General features: G+C 39.5%; 1 protein-coding gene across 1 annotated transcript; it reads left to right on the top strand.

Moving 5' to 3' along the window:
• The first annotated feature begins 1,233 nt into the window (after nucleotides 1-1,233).
• On the top strand, nucleotides 1,234-17,213 carry mmp14a (matrix metallopeptidase 14a (membrane-inserted)). The gene is made up of 10 exons (XM_028564464.1): nucleotides 1,234-1,661; nucleotides 10,768-10,916; nucleotides 11,117-11,239; nucleotides 11,817-12,124; nucleotides 12,252-12,413; nucleotides 12,988-13,127; nucleotides 13,397-13,535; nucleotides 13,715-13,865; nucleotides 14,568-14,683; nucleotides 15,147-17,213. The coding sequence occupies exons 1-10, from the start codon at nucleotides 1,578-1,580 to the stop codon at nucleotides 15,437-15,439; spliced, it is 1,665 nt and encodes a 554-aa protein (XP_028420265.1). The 5' UTR covers nucleotides 1,234-1,577; the 3' UTR covers nucleotides 15,440-17,213.
• Nucleotides 17,214-17,703: the final 490 nt, after the last annotated feature.

The raw sequence follows: 17,703 nt of genomic DNA, 5'->3' as shown, positions 1-17,703 counted from the left end.
AAAACATCCAAGAACCTAATACATTACATATTCCTTTAAATCGCAACTCACAGAAATCACCCATTTAGTAATTTTTTGTCAGTTTTGGATTATACAAGTTGTATTCACTGTAACAATTCCAGGACAGATAATGTACATTTCTGGTAGAATGTCCCATGTATGTATGTATGTATGTATAGGCTATTTACCTTATGTTCATTTACAAAGGATTTCAATACTTCTTCCAATGCTGTCTTGTTTTGAATATTAATGTGGGTCTGATTTGGTTTTTCTACTAACAAAGTTAAATTGCCTTATCAATTCCTAAAATTACATCTATACGTACTCTTCCTCACTCAATGAAAAATACAGATATGATTGTTTAAATATTTTTCATTTCAAACGGTTAACTGCTAGATGCAAGATGCCTCCTACTTTCAGTGTTTGTGTGCTGGAGGGTTTAAGTTTCCATATCACATATGTGTAAACAGCATATTTGACCACGACTGGCTTCTAAACCAGTGGTGATGTTACAAAATCCCCTTGTACGTCTACATATGCAAAATCTGTCTTTGAGTGTAGGGGAAGTAAAAGCAGCAATAATGCATTTTAAAATAGGCTACTGCAAAGGTCATGCATTTGCATTCTTACTTTGGGGCCTACTTAAAAGTAGTCATATTGGATCTACTGATGCATGCATGTGTAGCATTCTAATGTTGGTCAAGGTAATTGAATTACTTATCATACAACTGTACTGTAGTTTGATCTAGAGAAATGCTTCAACCTCTATAAATTGATGATATGGTGTTGATAAAATGTTTGTTCCTTAAAGTCACTCGTAACTAGAAGGCTATGACTTTTACTTAAATAAAGTTTTAGAGTTAAGAATTCTTATTACAGGACTTTTACTTGTAATGGTGTATTTTTAAATGGTGATATTTTTTTACTTAAAGTAAAATGTCAGAGTTTCTTTGAACCTAAAAAAAAAGAGTCAAACTAAGTTAAGTGAAGCATTGTCTTTCACAAATCATTTCAAACAAAAAAGATAAACAAATTCAAATTTGCCTATAATGTTTTGGAATCCGGTTGTGTAATAATATATTTCTCTGTAACCTCGTTAGTCATGTAAAAAAATGACGTCTGCACATCTGGAGGAGGACCCAGAGGAAAATCTATTTCTCTCTCTCTCTCTCTCTCTCTCTCTCTCTCTCTCTCTCTCTCTCTCTCTCTCTCTCTCTCTCTCTCTCTCGTGACCACGTCCACACACGCTGGCTGCAGACAATCCTAGCAGAGGACAGGAAACTAATCTATAAAGCTTTAGTAAACACCAGCTGAGCATTTGTCACAGCTCACTGATGATTTTAACATTTTGTTCAGTGTTTTTAACTCAGCTCTGATTTTGAAAGAGTCGCTTTTGTCCAGAAAAGCTGTCCGGTGCGCTCACAGTGTCCATGTGGATACCACAAAGAGTTTTGTGCCACGTTTTAAAAGCATAACGGAATAGCATCGATCGATTAGTTTTTTAGTTTGCTGTCAGGACGGCGGGACTTCTGTTGAAAGATTCCTGAACTTGTTTGGGGCAGTTTGCAGATAGAAGAATGCTGCCCCAGCTCCTCACCCTGGCCTGTGGTCTCAGCTGCTTTGGTTTTACCTCCGTCACTGCAAATGTACTAAAAGCAGAGGTATGTATAATAGAAATCATAATTCATTCACTTTAAACAATGCAAAGTGATACATACCGGAATTTGAACATATTTTAAGTGTGTCATAGCTGTCATGTTTAAAAAAACTTGAATTTGAAATGTTCTTTATTTTCTAATGTTGTTAATCGTTTCCCAAATACAGTTTCTACAATATTCTTGAAGGGTATAGATAGAAGGCCTTAGTTATACAGTGATCTTATTTGGTTGTATTTTTAACCCCTTATTGTATCACTAGTGTCTTTCTAATGTTTACTAGGTTTTCTCTAATCTTGCAAAAGCAAGGGAGGAACTGTTTTTGTTCCCATGTTTATGCTGCCTCCCTGAAACACTGTACTAAGAGATGTTTGAAACACTCCATCTGAGTAGAAACTGTAACAAGAGATGCAACTTCATCCAGGGGAAAAAATGTCATGAGTCTAACTTTTTGTGTGTGTGTGTGTGTGGGGGCAGGGGCAGAAACCTCAGCTGAGCTGCTTTGTTCTGAGAGAAAAGGGTGTTGTGGTGGTACGGGGGAGGGGGTTAATGGTTTTCATCTGCCTATGTAGACTGCACATAGGCCGGGAAGCTGGTCTGCATTCACAACAAGCCAGACATAAGTCGCTCCATCTGGAGATTGTAGGCTGTAGGCCTCAGGCTGTGGCACCTGAGGCATGGAGACACTATAGTGCAGTTTAGCCTTCAACTAAACAACAGATTTTGTCATCAGGTCCCGTGCAGCTTTGTAAATGATTGGGTACGAGCAGCCTGAGCGCTTCTGGCCTCAGCCCATTTTACATTTGCTCTGTTGGTAGTTCCAGAGAACTTAAGTCATAAGGAGTTTTGATGTGAACATTTAAACACCACCTCCTCAGTGTTTAGTCACAATAAGTCATACTGTCAGGAACTGCACATGTATACAAGGGTTTTTTTCTGTGAAAGAATGCACTACTAAAAGGACATGATGCACCACAAAAAGGTAGCTGTCGCAGGGAATTGGCTACAACTGAGTTTAAGTTGAGTCTGTGCTGTAGTTCTAGGTGGACAGGATGCACGAAGGAGCGAAGGAGGACCTTAGTCACTGACCACAAGTTGCTGGCGTGTGAGTCAAGCCAGACATGGTGGATAACTCAGAGAGTCAGACAGTTTATAAGACGCCACAGGCAGAACACACCAACAGTGATGGATGTCTGTAAACAAAGTGAGAAAACATGACTGTTTACAGCTGTGTATAATACCTCTAATATATATCACTTCAGTGCTAAACAGTACAGGACTTAATGTGAGACATCAGATGAAGAGTGACTGTCACATGTTGTGTACACAGTGCTGTGATGCTGTCAGACATGGCACTCGGTCCTGATGCAGAAAGAGGATAAGAATTAATTATGGGTTCAAGATTACATCACCTGAGAGCTGGATTTGAACCCTGTGATCAAAAGATAGACTTGTCTGTCTGCGGAAAAAGCAGACGGACAGCAAATAGGCGAAAAAAAAAAAAAAAAAGAAACAACTGAGTGACATAAATGTTTATTTAAAGTCGACAAAGCTCCTTTGAGAGGGCGGGGGTTGAGAAAGCAGAACTCGGACAAAGTAACTGAGTTTAGAGGAATTTTGTGGTTTATCAGCGTTGCTCAACATCTAAATATCCCTCTCTGACTTCACTCAAACTAACAAACTAAATCTACTTAATCCATGCTGAGTGAAAAGAGAAGCTCCACCAATAGAGAAATAAGACATCCACTTTTCTGTGAAAATGACGTCTGGTGAAGTCGAGTACCTTTGCGGCCTCGGGCATCTGATTTCATTTACCGCTTTTGCCTTGTCTAACCTTTCTTTACAAAATAAAAATCTTAGTGGGACCTTGTGAGTAAAGGAAGTGGGCAGCCATAAAAAAAAAAAAAAAAAAAAAAAAAAAAAACAGCGTCTAAAACAGGATCTCTCCATATCTGGCTAAAAGAATCTGGAGATTTCCCGTTGCCATCTGGAGACACATGTCTCGTGATTCCAGCAGAGGGTTACAGACTCGGTCAAAACACATCTGGGTTCAGGTCTCTTTATCTCGGCCAGAGTGAGTGTTGATGTAGCATCAAAAGAAAAAGCCTTGCTCCAGATCTGGTGCACACTGCTCTGACAGGCAGCGGTGGACACTTAAGAAATGTTAAAGTAATCAGCTGGATCGGTCTTAATGAGAAACTGATGGACTTCAAGGGAGAAAGGGAGCTTATCTCTGCCCTGCTACACCACAGAAAATGGTGTTAGGTAACACAGAGGACATCAAAGAGGGAAAGTTTCCTCTGTGATGTTAGAAAATGCAGGTTTTGAAGATAGATGCATGCATTTCTTATACTGTAGGTCTTAGTCTCGAGTGCTCAGCTGGTTGGATTTGACTAAAGATGTAGGCCAGATGTGCTGAACCAGCCATCTGGTAGAGGTAGAGAGCTCTCTTTGAAAAGTACATTTACTCAAGTACTGTACTTATTTTTACAGTGTTTTTATTTTCTGCTACTTTATACTTCCATTCCTCTACATTTCAGAGGGAAATATTAAACTTTTCACTCCAAGACAGGAATGATTACTGTAAAATATGATGCATTATCATAATCTACCCAACAGTATATACAGTAACACACAATAATTGTGGTTGGACCAAGTAGCCGTAGGCTATTAGTTAATTTACATGATCACCTTTATTACAAAATTCCAATAGTTGACAAAAACAATCTCAGCTCAAGGTTTTCTTACTACCTTTGTTCCGGAACCTTTACCTCCATCAGCCGACTGAGTTTTTCTCGTCATGGAGCAACAGTAGCTACGTAGGTGTTGCCCCAACTACAATATTAAAACCAACCGATGCATATCCATGTTAATGCACCATTTATGATCTAATAATGTGATATATAAATAGGCCATTCTGAATATGTTCTGCTATATTTTGCTGCTAACACTGTTAGCTGTATATAGTTACTGTACTATTATATTATACTTACTACTACTATATCATACTTACTTAACAAAGAGATCTAAATACATCTTCCACCACTGTCAACCTTATTAGAAAGTGGTACCCATCATCTTAATGTTGTAAATGGCCTAAGTGGAGTTCATTTCTTCAATACTTTATTCTATCACAATTCATCACATTTTATGAGCTCCTTTTATATTTGGTTTGTCAAATGTGGTGCAGTAACAAGTACAATGTCTGTGTTTATTAAGTATATATATATATATATATATATATATATATATATATATATATATATATATATATATATATATATATATATATATATTTTAACACACTATTTATCACTCTAGTTGCATCATTGCCACCATAGAAAACGTATTAATGTAACGTTACCAGTTACTGTTGGCTTGCATATTTCACTAAAGCAGAATAAGGGATTTTATTTGACCTGTTTGACCCAGCAGAAATGGAAATGTTTGTGAGTGCTAACTGGGTCAGAGACACCAAGAAATGAAGGCAATGTGAGATTGAGCCCCTCATGAGCAGAATTCTCAGTTTTTTCCGTTGGCACCGAGCAAGAGGAACAACTGACTCAGTCCCTCAAATTTAAATTCAGCCGTACTCCTAACCCCTCTCTCTCTCTCGCTCTCTCCCAATTTTCTTTTACTGCTCTTCCTTCTAATGTCTTTACCTCTCCTTCGCTAATGTAACTCTGCACTTTAGATCATCTTCTTCTGTCCTTTGCCCTCTTGTCTGTCCATTTTCGTCCCTGGTGAGATTTAAGTATCCAACTCATTTCTCAGGGTCGAACAAAAAAAACAGATTCACAATAAAAATCAGTGGAGGTTTATAGAGGCAGCTTGAAACAAATAGTGTTTTGACACTTGGTAGCGTTGCTATACACAAAAAGATGGCCTTTGGCATTGTTTACCAGACACGTTACAGCAATACTAAGTGTATACATGCTTAAATATACACAAACTCACATCCTTATCCTTATTTAATACATAGTTTCTGTTATTGCATAAATATAGAAAGACACCCACATGTTAGTTGTTCAGACGAAAGGAGAGTTAAAACTTCTCGGAAATGTCATCATTCTCTAGTTTTATTACCTCAGGAGTTATTAATGCACTGGGGATTTTTTTTTACATTTTGTTTATAACTCTTGTAGGAACTTGTGGTTGGCGAGATTTTTTGTTTCCTTTTTATAATGCATCCGGAGAACAAATTATATCAAAGTCTGATGTAAATGTGAGTCAGAGTGTGTGACAATAGGTGGCACCCACATGTCCTATGATGCATGACGGGACATTGAGATATCACATGCATGCTGCTCGGCATCATGCTCACATTTTTGAAGCGTTGATACTCTCTGTAATAAGTGGATTTTGTGTTGTGAAGTAGCAACGGAGAACTTTACAAGGGCCTGGAAAGCTCCAGATGGACTGTATCTACTGGCTTGTGCTAATTTAAACATTTGTATCCAGCACTAAATCAACTGACATGGTTAGAGGCCTTAAATAAGTAGGCCCTGCTGTATGAAGCCATAGCTTGAGGAGGATATCTCATCTGTGTTAAAATCTACTTTTAAAACCATTATTAGTTCAAGTTCGTTAACCGGTAACGACCACACAGGGTCTTCATCAGGGTGGATGTAGTAAAAAAAGATTGATTACAGTTGGTACTCTGAACATACACTGAATATAGACAATATAACACTGAGTGCCTGTAATGAAATTACCCCCACAGCAAACCTAGAAACATGGGGTGCTGTTCTAGCTTAGAAAAGTTTCACAGATTGCACACATTGAGTGTGAGAGGAATGGAGGATTAATGGGGGCCCAGCAGCTTATTGTTGCCCCAGGGACCTTTGCAACTTAATACAGCCAGGTGAAGTGCAATATTTAGATTATTCTGTTCTGATCTTCAGAATACAATGCTTGCAGGCAGCTATCTGCAGTGCTTTGGAGGAAGTAAACAACACCTACCTCAGTTTTTAGATATTTACAGTTTCTTTAAACAGTCATCAATAAACTGAAATTACAGTTGTAACTAATGATAACTAGCCTCGTGAGACCGTCCTGATCTCGCGAGCTCCAGTTTTCCACTCGCAGATCAGTCTGGCATCTTGAGGCAGAGAAAATTTGGAGCCGTTAGCCAAACGCCCGGGCCAATCAGCGTTGGTTTTGAGGTGGGTTAGGTGGTGATAGACCGATGGCTTATCCAATCAGCTAACCAGTATTATCAGCCAGCGGTAGCCCTAATTCTGTTAGCCGCTCGCTAATGCTTTTTTTCTCTTGGATCCTTCTTTTGGAATATGGTCCAGAAACCTGAAATGGTGCCTTTTATTCCTAAATTCTCGTTACACAAATGGCAAATATCCTTTACCGACATGTTGCTTGCATGCTGAGCTTACGAGCTATGCTTTGCCTGCAGCAGCAGGGGCGGGCTTGTGGTTGTATTTTCATACGCTTCGTGGGTCTGATTAGTTGATTTGGCCCGTCTATCACCAACATAGGTGATAGACAGATGGTTCATCCAATCAAATAACCAGTATTCCGCCCCTTCCCAAAAGTTCTCCAACGGAAAGTTCCCAGATGGATATGCCGAACAAATGCGAAGCAATCCATCTGGCGGAGTCAGGTTAAATGATAACTGCCATTTCTGATAAATCCGCTGATTATTTTCTCAAATATTTGAACCATTTGCTCCACAAAAAGTCAGAAAGCAACACTCAATATACTACAATATACTCAATAGTTTTCACATATAAATCTAATTAAGTGCACAATTGATGATTCGCCTTTATGGAATTTAGAGCTTCCACTGATTATTTTCATTATGTAGTAATCTGTAGAATGTTTTCTTAGTTAATCATTTGATCATTTGATTCATAGAATGTCAGACACAATTTCCCCAAAGCCCAAAGCAACATATTCAAAATGTTAATGTTGTCCAGCCAACAGTCCAAAACCCCAGAATATTCAGTTTAGTATAATTTAAGAAACAAAAAAGCAGCATATCCTCCATTTAAGAAGCAGAAACATTTGAATGTGTCTTTTTTTGTTAAACAATGACTTAAATGATCAAATTATTATGAAAATCTGTCCAAATAATTAATTGTTCCAGCTCTACGTGAGACAATAAGGTCACAGTAGGGTCACAGAATCCATGTTCGACATCCCACAGCTCCACCGAAACAACCTCTCCTACCACTTTTACATCACGCTGGTTGTGTTTCAGTGTCTGTGCATTATACATTCAGACTTCACGTCACTGCACACACACACTGCACACACTCAGCGGTGTGTTTACCAAACCTACAGCCAGCCCTTTGACCACACATGACCGTGTAGCAAGCTACCTAGCTACGCCGAGGCCAACAATACCAGCCATGTACAAGTCTCAATAAATAGAAGCTTTGATGGTGGCTGCTGGGAGTTCCAGGGAGGAGGGGTACATGCTGGGATACCTGGCGTCTCAACCGGAGGTGGTGGAGTAGTTTGGGACTAGAGGGGAGAGAAATGGAGGTCTTGATGGTGTGGGGGAGACTTTTCAGGGGAGTGTTTTTATAGAAGCAGACGCGTCACCACACTGGAGCCACAGGACACACTAGCAGCAGTCAGTGGCGAGGCAGAGAAAGTACTTTTGGTTGGTGTTACAGAGAGAGTCAGGGGATGAATTAGATTAACTAGATGCTTAAAAAATTCAGAGAAATCTTGAAGAAATTGTGAGAAGGGAAATATAGAGATGGAGAGAAGGGGGATAAGTTACCTTTCTGCAGGTCGTCATAAGTGAACCTTGTTCTCTGGCCTTTCTGACCAGCACTTTACTAACAGTAGCTGTGTGTGCCCAGGCAGTATACGGCCAGGTAGTCTGGCCCATGCAGTTGCTACATTTTCATCCCTCCCCCCTGCTTTTCCCTTTACTTGTCAGAGGAAGGCTTGACGAGAAAAATAGCACTAATGGTGGAATAAGAGAGATATCTGAGGTTTAGATGACGCTAACGAAGGAATTCAGGGTAATTCCACCGACTTAATCTGTGGTGGAGATGAAGATGTGTGTTTGACTCTGCGTGCAGATACATGAGTGGAAACACACGGTTTAAGATGCATTTAAGATTCTACAACTCCAACAAAAAAGGGCCAGGAGATGAGAAGATCGATACCACTCTTGTTTGTGTATTAAATATGGAGCTAAAGCTCACAGCCGGTTAGCGTAGCTTAGCACAAAGAGTGAAAACAGGGGGAAACTGCTCGACTGGCTATTTCTTACAGTATCAATGCTATAAATCTTCTCATCTCACCTTCGTCAAGATAGGAAATACTTTTCAAAATGTTGAACTATTCCTTTAAGTCTTAGACCACCAGCAGCAGGCAGTGGAAAGAATAGGCTGGCCTTTCATGTGTAAAGATAAATAGTGGTGGTTTTGGTTGACATGAAGGCAGACAGAGAGAGAGAGGAGTAGGTGGCGGACAGACATAGTCAGTGGCAGGGAGATTTTAAACTCAAGCTTTGAGGAACCCAAATGTTGCTGAAAATGTTACTTTTTCCAGCATCATGACCGCCAGTTGTCTTTGGCTGCGATCGTCTAGACAGACTTCTGGGTCATCGTGACTAAAATGACATCAGTGTTTTCAGATTGTGTTTTATTTGGCTCTCTCGCCCCTGCTTATGACCCTACAACAAAGTTCCCCCTAACTAGTTCAACATAAATTAAGGGGGCATGCAAGGATTTGGTGTTGGGTTTTAGGAGTTTAGACATGGGATAATGTCACAGTCACATAAAGAAACGACAATAAATTTAACATGCTGAGTTACCGTTACGGGGTGCTGTAGGAGTCAGTATGTAGCTTAAAAAGTCACACAAACCCACACACACACACATTTTGTCTCCCTTTATTTACCATGCAATCTGGGTAATGTATCTGAGCTCAGAGACGCAGGTCCAAACAAGCTCTGAAAGTTGACTGGAAGTAGAAAAAGACCCACAGGTTCACACAAGTGGCCAATCCCTTCTTTTTTGTTGACTAAGATGTTTTCAGGTGTTTTTCTGTTGTTTCTGGCGTGTCTGACTACGAGCAGACTGAGAAAATCACAGAGAGAGATATTTATTATGTGTTGCAACACTCCTAATTACTGCTTAGAAAATATAAAAGCCTCTTGTAGTAACAATAGCATTGTATTTTAGCAGATAATTGACATTTTCCATTTATTTCTTTTCTTTTTTTAGTATACCTTTACCAAAACACTACTGAATTTAGCAGCCAAAATAAACTAGGTTTTAGGGGTCCCAAGATTTTGATTTTGCTGCTTGAAGGCTACATGCAATCCTATGTAGTGGTGTTTTCGAAGCAGCAATCTCACCTCCTTGTCTGCATAAATAAAGTCTCTTATCTGCCTGATTAGCTATTTTATTATCTATACTTTTCTCAACTAAGCTATTTATTGTTGGGTCTACAAAATGACAAAAAAGAAAGAATTACAAATTATGTGGTTTAAAATCACAAGTTATGTATTGAAAATGCATATTTTAGGAGTGTATCACATTTTTGGAAAACAATATCTTAAATATGGATCTTAAATATGTGATATTTCTATGCAAGTTTCAGCTTTAGTATCTCATATTGTCCATATTCATTATGAGGTTATTCAGTTGTTGAAGCTGTTGCTTGTGTTTTTCTAAAACAGAATAATGATGTAATGATACAAGGTTAGGGTTAAGTAGTCATTCATTTGGTTGTTCTCTGGAGATTATATTTAACATTTCTGTGTGTCATTTGTAGTTAAAAAAAAACCTTGGATTATTCAGATTTAATAGAATATATTATTGGTTTTGGTCAACAACTTGGTCTGAAAGGTTTATTTTGGGATAAACAAGGTTTTACAGCAGATTCCCAGAGTGAACATTTAAGCATGTATACTGCATCACAATAAAACACTCAATTGATTAACTTTTTTCACATATGATTATCTTCATGACATTTCATTTTTAGTACTAACTATATAAGTCTTATGGTGCTATCTGTTAAGCTAAGTCCAACAGGAAAGGAAATAGTTGTCCACACAAGCAAAGTGTCAGTTAATATGTTAACAAATAGACCTTCATTATGTTCTCTCTCTCCTTCTGTCTTGCAGGGTTGGCTGCAGCAGTATGGCTACCTGCCTCCAGGTGACGTCAGAGCCCAGGCCATCCGCTCACCAAAGTCCATTGAAACAGCGATATCAAACATGCAGAGGTTTTACGGTTTGACTGTCACTGGCTCCATAGACTCCAGCACGTTAGAGTGAGTCCTGAACGACAGCAACATTTTTATAGCACATAATTACATAACTGCTTTCATATGTTTGAGCCATCCGATCATTCAATGACTTGGGATTGGCGTTAAGAGAGTCTATGAAAGCAATATTGCTATTTACAAATAATGTGTCCTTCAGTTGAAATATTTGAAGTTAAGAACTGGGAATTTTATTTTGCTGTTGCCAGAGCGATGAGCCGGCCGCGGTGTGGCGTCCCAGACAAGTTTGGCCCGGAGCTGAAAACCAACCTGAGGAGGAAGAGATACGCCGTGCAGGGTCTGAAGTGGGAAAAGTCTGAGGTGACCTTCAGGTACACATCTAGCTGTTCAATATTTTTTGGCTTTCACGACCAAAGCTTCACATGTAAACATGATTTATTATGCAGGTGATGATACACACTATTGTTTTTTTTTATTATTTTCTTGGATTGATCATTTGATCTATAAATGTGAAAAATGCTCATTGCAGTTTCCTAGATAAGTTGAAATATTCATATTGCTTGTTTTGTCCGACCAACAGTCCAAAACCAAAAGATATTCAGTTTTCTATATATAATGAAATTAAACACTTTTTAAACTCAAAATCCAAACTCTAAATATTACTATTAGGCTACTAATAAAACAATGGAAAAAGGAATTGGAAAAAACTTTGTTAATGTCTGGAATTTAACTGCCTTTTTGACTTAAGTGTAATTTCTTAATAATAGTGGAGTGATCTGCTTTATTCTACATTTATTAATGATACAGACACTTGTTTTTAGACCATTTTACTATGAATACAAGACTCAAGACTGCGGACTGATCTACAGTCATGTTTGATATATTAGACTTAACTTAACTAGACTATAGAGTAAGCATGAATCCCCGTCTCTTCGTTCTTCCTAACAGCATACAGAACTACACGCCTAAGATCGGAGAGCGAGCCACATATGAAGCCATCCGAAAAGCCTTCAAGGTGTGGGAGAGTGTGATCCCGCTCACCTTCAGGGAGATCCCATACAGCCAAATCAGGGACAAGGTCGACAAGTTTGCAGACATCATGCTCTCGTTCTCATCGGGTTTCCATGGCGACAGCACGCCGTTTGACGGCGAGGGCGGCTTCCTGGCTCATGCTTACTTCCCCGGACACGGCATCGGGGGAGACACTCACTTTGACCTTTCTGAGCCCTGGACCACCGGGAACACAGACCAGGGCGGTAAGAGAGAGAAGAGCAGACGGTGACATGTAGATCCTGGAAGGAAGAGAACAATAAACTGAATGTTATCTCTTTCTCTTTCTCTCTCTCTTTCTCTCTCTCTCTCTCTCTCTCTCTCTCTCTGAAGGTAATGATGTTTTCCTGGTGGCTGTCCATGAGCTTGGTCATGCTCTGGGTCTGGAGCACTCCAACGACCCCTCTGCCATCATGGCCCCCTTCTACCAGTGGTTTGAAACAGAAAACTTCCAGCTCCCAGACGACGACCGCAGAGGCATCCAAGCAATCTACGGTGGGTTGTTCTCCCAAAGGAAGTGGGAATGTATGGGATATATTTGCAGTGATGTTTCTTTTATAACATCCACCACCTTTTAGCCACCACTGTTCCGCTCAGGGGACGTTAGTACTAAGTAGAAATTGACATACTGTCAGTAGTACTATAAAATGTTACATAATTATGTACATGTAACATACTGTATTGATAGACTAGACTAAACCCTAACAAGAGAGTGTGCAGCCATGCTAGCAGCTCTGTGAGGCTTGACTTAGTCACAGCGATGCTCTGAGCAAAATGCTAACATGCTGATGTTTCTTAGGAATAATCTTTAACATTTTTCCCATCTTCATTGGCATGCTAACATTTGCTAATTATCACTAAACACAAAATACAACAGAGGCTGATGGGAATGCCATTAGCTTTGCAGGTATTTAGTCGTAAAACAAAGTATTGAATGCCATGAAACACATTTAGTAGTTGTTAAGATATTTCAGTCCGGACCAAAGTGGTGGAGTTGACATCGTGTTGGTACGTACATACGTTGAATTATTATGTTATTAACCATTTCTCTCTTCTCTCTTTCCCACAGGATCCAAGTCTGGGGCTCCCCCACCTCCCCCTCCTCCCCCTCGACCCACAAAGCCGTCCACCCCTGACAATGGCCCAGACATCTGTGAGGGACACTTTGACACCATTGCTATCCTCAGAGGGGAAAAGTTTGTATTTAAGGTACAGGAGAAAAATTTTTCTCAAACATTTAAATGTTCTCAGAAACCAAATTATAGACTTTTCTCACCGCAGACGTTTTTGACTTGTCATAATAGGATACACACAGGTGTTACAAATAATAACAATGGTTGTGTTCTATGCAAGTGTCCCACTAATATACATTATTATTATTGAACTAAAGATCTTCTAATCTGTGTGTGTGTGTGTGTGTGTGTGTGTGTGTGTGTGTGTGTGTGTGTGTGTGTGTGTGTGTGTGTGTGTGTTTGCAGGACAAGTGGTTTTGGCGTGTGCGTAACAACAAGGTGTTGCCAGGTTACCCGATGGCCATCAGTCACTTCTGGAAGGGCCTGCCATCAAACATCAACGCAGCCTACGAGAGGGATGATGGGAAGTTTGTCTTCTTTAAAGGTAGGTTCCATCTGAGATTAGATTGGAACCAGATTTGGGATAATTGAGTCACTGCAACTGCTCGAGTGATGAACTTCATGTGTTAATTGTTATGACTTCTTTCATCTCTTTTTCTTCAGTTTTTTTGTTTTCTGTCTCACTTCTGATCATCTCCCTGTTTTTCTTTCCTACATCTCCAGCTGATAGGTACTGGGTTTTTAATGAGAACAGCATGGATAAGGATTCCCCCAAGAGCCTGAAAGACCTGGGCACCGGTCTACCTAAAGACAAGATCGATGCTGCTCTCTTCTACACACCAACAGGACAGACGTACTTTTTCAGAGGCACTAAGTGAGTCCGTCCACTATCTATTCAGGCTTCACCACATACGCTTAAAGTATGGTGAACTTTTTATATGTGGAATCTGATCTGTTAAACCTCTTTTGCAGTTGTGAAAACAATGTTTTTCACAAATGCAATTCTTTCTGAAGAGAAGTTAAAACAAGTTATTCCCCCAGTTTAGTCCTCATTTCAAAGGCCCAATGACTGGCAGTACTTCTTCGTCGTCCTCTTGCACATTTCTTCTATGAAACATTATGGGAGCATTCCTGCAGCACTCATGAATAGATTTACCTTTTGCCCAAACAAATACTGGTCATACTTTTTGTACAGTTGTAGTTACCTGTTCTAACTTGTACTTTTATCGTGCTTATCAGTGAAGTAGTTATGAAGGTAGCATCCCACATTTCAGTTCTCTGACTCACACTCCCGGTCTTTGATTTATTTGCCGAGATTTACTGCATATGTAAACAAAAGAAGAAAAATAGTAAAGTCCTCAATTTGATTTAATTCAATTTTCTGTCTCTCTAAATTTAAAGAGATGGAGTCTAAAATATGTCAGAACCACCCTAAAAGCTACCAGGTGTCATTTCCGTGTAACAATATGAATGAGGACATGCACCTTGTTGTTTCCCTACAGTCTTAGTTGTATGAATGAATCACCCGAAGCAGTTAGATCTTTGATTGTTGATTGTGTCTTGGTGTCATTCGCAGGTACTACCGTTTCAACGAGCAGACTCGCACAGTGGACAGCGGTTATCCTAAGCCCATCAGCATGTGGAGCGGTGCACCGGAAAACATCAAAGCTGTCATCATGAGTGAAGATGGATGTAAGTTTTCCTCCCCGTTAAACTGATCACGTGGATGTCGATATTTCAAGACTGAAAGCTGAAACAATAAGTTGGTTATTAAACAGATAGATAATTAATCGGCAACTATTTTGTCAATCGATTAATCACAAACAAAGAAAAATGCCAACATTACTCCGTTCCAGCTTCTTAAATGTGAGGTTTTGATGTTTTTATTTGTTGATAGTAAAGTTAATTTATTACATTTATTTTACTGTTGGCCAAACAAAACAAGATTGTGGTGGGTTTTTATTTATTTTTTTTACAATTTCCATCAACCAATCAATTATTTAATTGAGAAAAAAATAAATAAAAAAAACCCTCATTTGCAGTTCTATTGTTGACACACACTTATATACTGTACGTATAGTCGTTCTAACCCAAACAACAGCTGTGTTGTTGTGTTTTGATTTAAAGCAAAACTCTTTCTCTCCACTTTCTTCAGCTTACACATATTTCTACAAAGCCAACAAGTACTGGAAGTTCAACAACCAGTACATGAAGGTGGAGTCCGGTTACCCCAAGTCTGTGCTCACTGACTGGATGGGCTGCGAGGGCGAGGAGCCCAACATAGGTCGGACGGAGGAGGAGATCATCATCGGGCCGGCGGCCGTGGTGATCCCTCTCCTCTTACTGGTGCTGGTTGTGATCACTCTGGGAGCGCTTTTGTTCTTCAGGAAGTACGGCACGCCTCGACGCCTCCTCTACTGCCAGAGATCCCTCCTGGACAAGGTGTAGGCAGAGCGACGGGGTGATTGACAGACAGACTGCCACAGAGGGACAGAAAGAGAGGAGAGAATGAGGGCCGGGTGAAGATGGAAACTGAGGAAGGAGGAAGAAATGGAAGAGGAGGAGAGAGCAACTGGAGAAAAAAACCGAAGAAATGGGGGTTAGGGATGCTGTGTTAAGTTTTGAGTGGTTTGTACGTGCCACAACCGAGAGAAAAAAGGCCCTAGAAACTGAAATCAGGAAAATGTTTATTTGTATGTTAAGTATTTACATGTACTGTTCTGTGTTCAGAGATTAACAACATACCCACAATCTCACATAATTGTCATGCATCGCTCCCGGGTTGTGACCCAGGTCGTCACTGAATTGTCATGAGCAGGGATATACCCATGTTGACTGGCTGGGTTTGAATTTTCAAAAGGAGGGTTGAACCCTGATCAGACAACCCGGGCCAAACCCAGGTCATTGGTATGAAAGAAAAAATAGAGAAGGGAAATTTACAAAGAGACTCATCAACGACTTCCTCCCGCCTCTCCTCTCTCACATCCGTGGTATAGAAAAAAAAAACATCCCTCCTTCCTTCCTCTCCTTTAACTGGACGACTCCAGCTGAACTGCTGTCTGATTCATTTACTCAGAAATTCACCATCTCTGTTAAGAGTTTTTGCTCTGAAACACATTTGCTGTTAGGTTTTTTTGGGGAGTTTTTATTGTGAAATTCATTCATTTCAACGTGACATTTTTGCAGATTTGTAACCTTGTTTCCTTATTTTGTGATAAAACAGTTCCAGATTTAAAGCAAAATTCTGCCAATTTTACTATTTTATTGAAAACTCTGGCTTGTGTTAATGGAAAAAAATGCAAATATTTTGGAAAGGTACTGAAAAAAAAGATTGTTTTGATATCGTTACTCAGGTATCATATCCACACTAGTATGGGGAATTTAAAAATGATACCTAGCCTACTATTTAAAACGATTATCACCCATCACCATGTTCAGGTTTAGTTATTATCACCTGTCTGTATGTCTATGAGCGGAGTAACAGCATGTCACTTATGCACAGTGTTAGTATTGATTGATGCAGACTTTTGAAAATGCACAGATATGATTCATAATTAGTATTTGTTTAACCGGGTTTATGTTCACAAAAGTCAGACTTAACACGAGGCTGCTCCCCTTGATGGTCTAGCTGCATTCGCAGGCAAAACTCCAAAACACTTTCAGTGTAAGCAGTCAGACGGGAAAAATATTTTCTTAAAAACATGATGTTTTAACTCACAAACGACAGTTTTCAAACATTCCAGTACATTTGTTGTGGAATAGGAGCAGAGCTGCTTGTCCAGATGTGTCAGTAAGCGGTACAGTTTCCAACAGTATGGTGCAATTTGTAATTATTATCATTGTTATGGGGAATTGTTATTATAAGTATGGTTATTGTTATTATTGTTCTCCTGGTAAAGTTAAAGTGACTTTTTTTTGCTTTTGTACATTGTCATTTGAAGTTCTGCTGGACAGAGGCATAACGTGACAATGATGGAAATGAATCCCAGTTTACACTCAGCATGTGATGAATTAGATCAGATCAGGGGGTTAAATGTGACTTCAGGGAGTCTGAAATGTTGGCACAGAATAACAAGCGATGCTATTTATGAACTTTGATTATGCTTTTTTTTTTTTTTTTACACAAATCAAAATTAGAAGTGAATTGATTTAGTTAATAACAATGATAATGGTAATGATATTTATAATGATGATCATATCAATAAAATGGAATGAGATTTTTTTTTTCTGCCTGTTTTCACTTTTGTATTTCGTTAGATAAAGTGAAATTAAACTATTTTCTACAATCTTGTAATACATTTCTTCCATGCTTTCATATTCTCCAGTGTGGCTGAGCACACACACACACACACACACACACACACACACACACACACACACTTCAACACAGACAGAAAAGCACAATAATAAATGCAACTTTAAACCTGCCAATGGGTAAGCAAAAAATGCCAGAATTTGAAGTAGAGTCAAACGTGCGGTATACTCGCCGTTTCCGACCTGTCTCGCGCCAGTGTGACGTCATGGGAGCGCCGTAAATATTTATACTTGCGGTGGTCGCAACACTAGTTGCAGTCTTCTCCTGAGGTGGCGCAACTGAGGAAAGTCTACCGACTTTGCTATTTCTACGGACTAGAAGAAGACAAAAAAGGTAAACAACGGCAGAACTGGCAGCAGCATTGACGTCAATGTTTCGATTTGATTCGATGACCTAC

Source organism: Perca flavescens, chromosome 19 (genome assembly GCF_004354835.1).
Source record: "Perca flavescens isolate YP-PL-M2 chromosome 19, PFLA_1.0, whole genome shotgun sequence".
In the NCBI taxonomy this organism is placed as follows: domain Eukaryota; kingdom Metazoa; phylum Chordata; class Actinopteri; order Perciformes; family Percidae; genus Perca; species Perca flavescens.
Note: the sequence above shows the minus strand (reverse complement) of the source record. Positions and strands in the feature narration are given on the sequence as shown.

What these genes read in the sequence shown, in the direction of transcription:
- mmp14a (XM_028564464.1), top strand. Translation starts at nt 1,578, where the DNA reads ATGCTGCCCCAGCTCCTCACCCTGGCCTGTGGTCTCAGCTGCTTTGGT. An exon ending in ATAGACTCCAGCACGTTAGA is followed by an intron (nt 10,917 to 11,116) that starts GTGAGTCCTGAA and finishes TGCTGTTGCCAG; the next exon opens with AGCGATGAGCCGGCCGCGGT. An exon ending in CATCATGAGTGAAGATGGAT is followed by an intron (nt 14,684 to 15,146) that starts GTAAGTTTTCCT and finishes CACTTTCTTCAG; the next exon opens with CTTACACATATTTCTACAAA.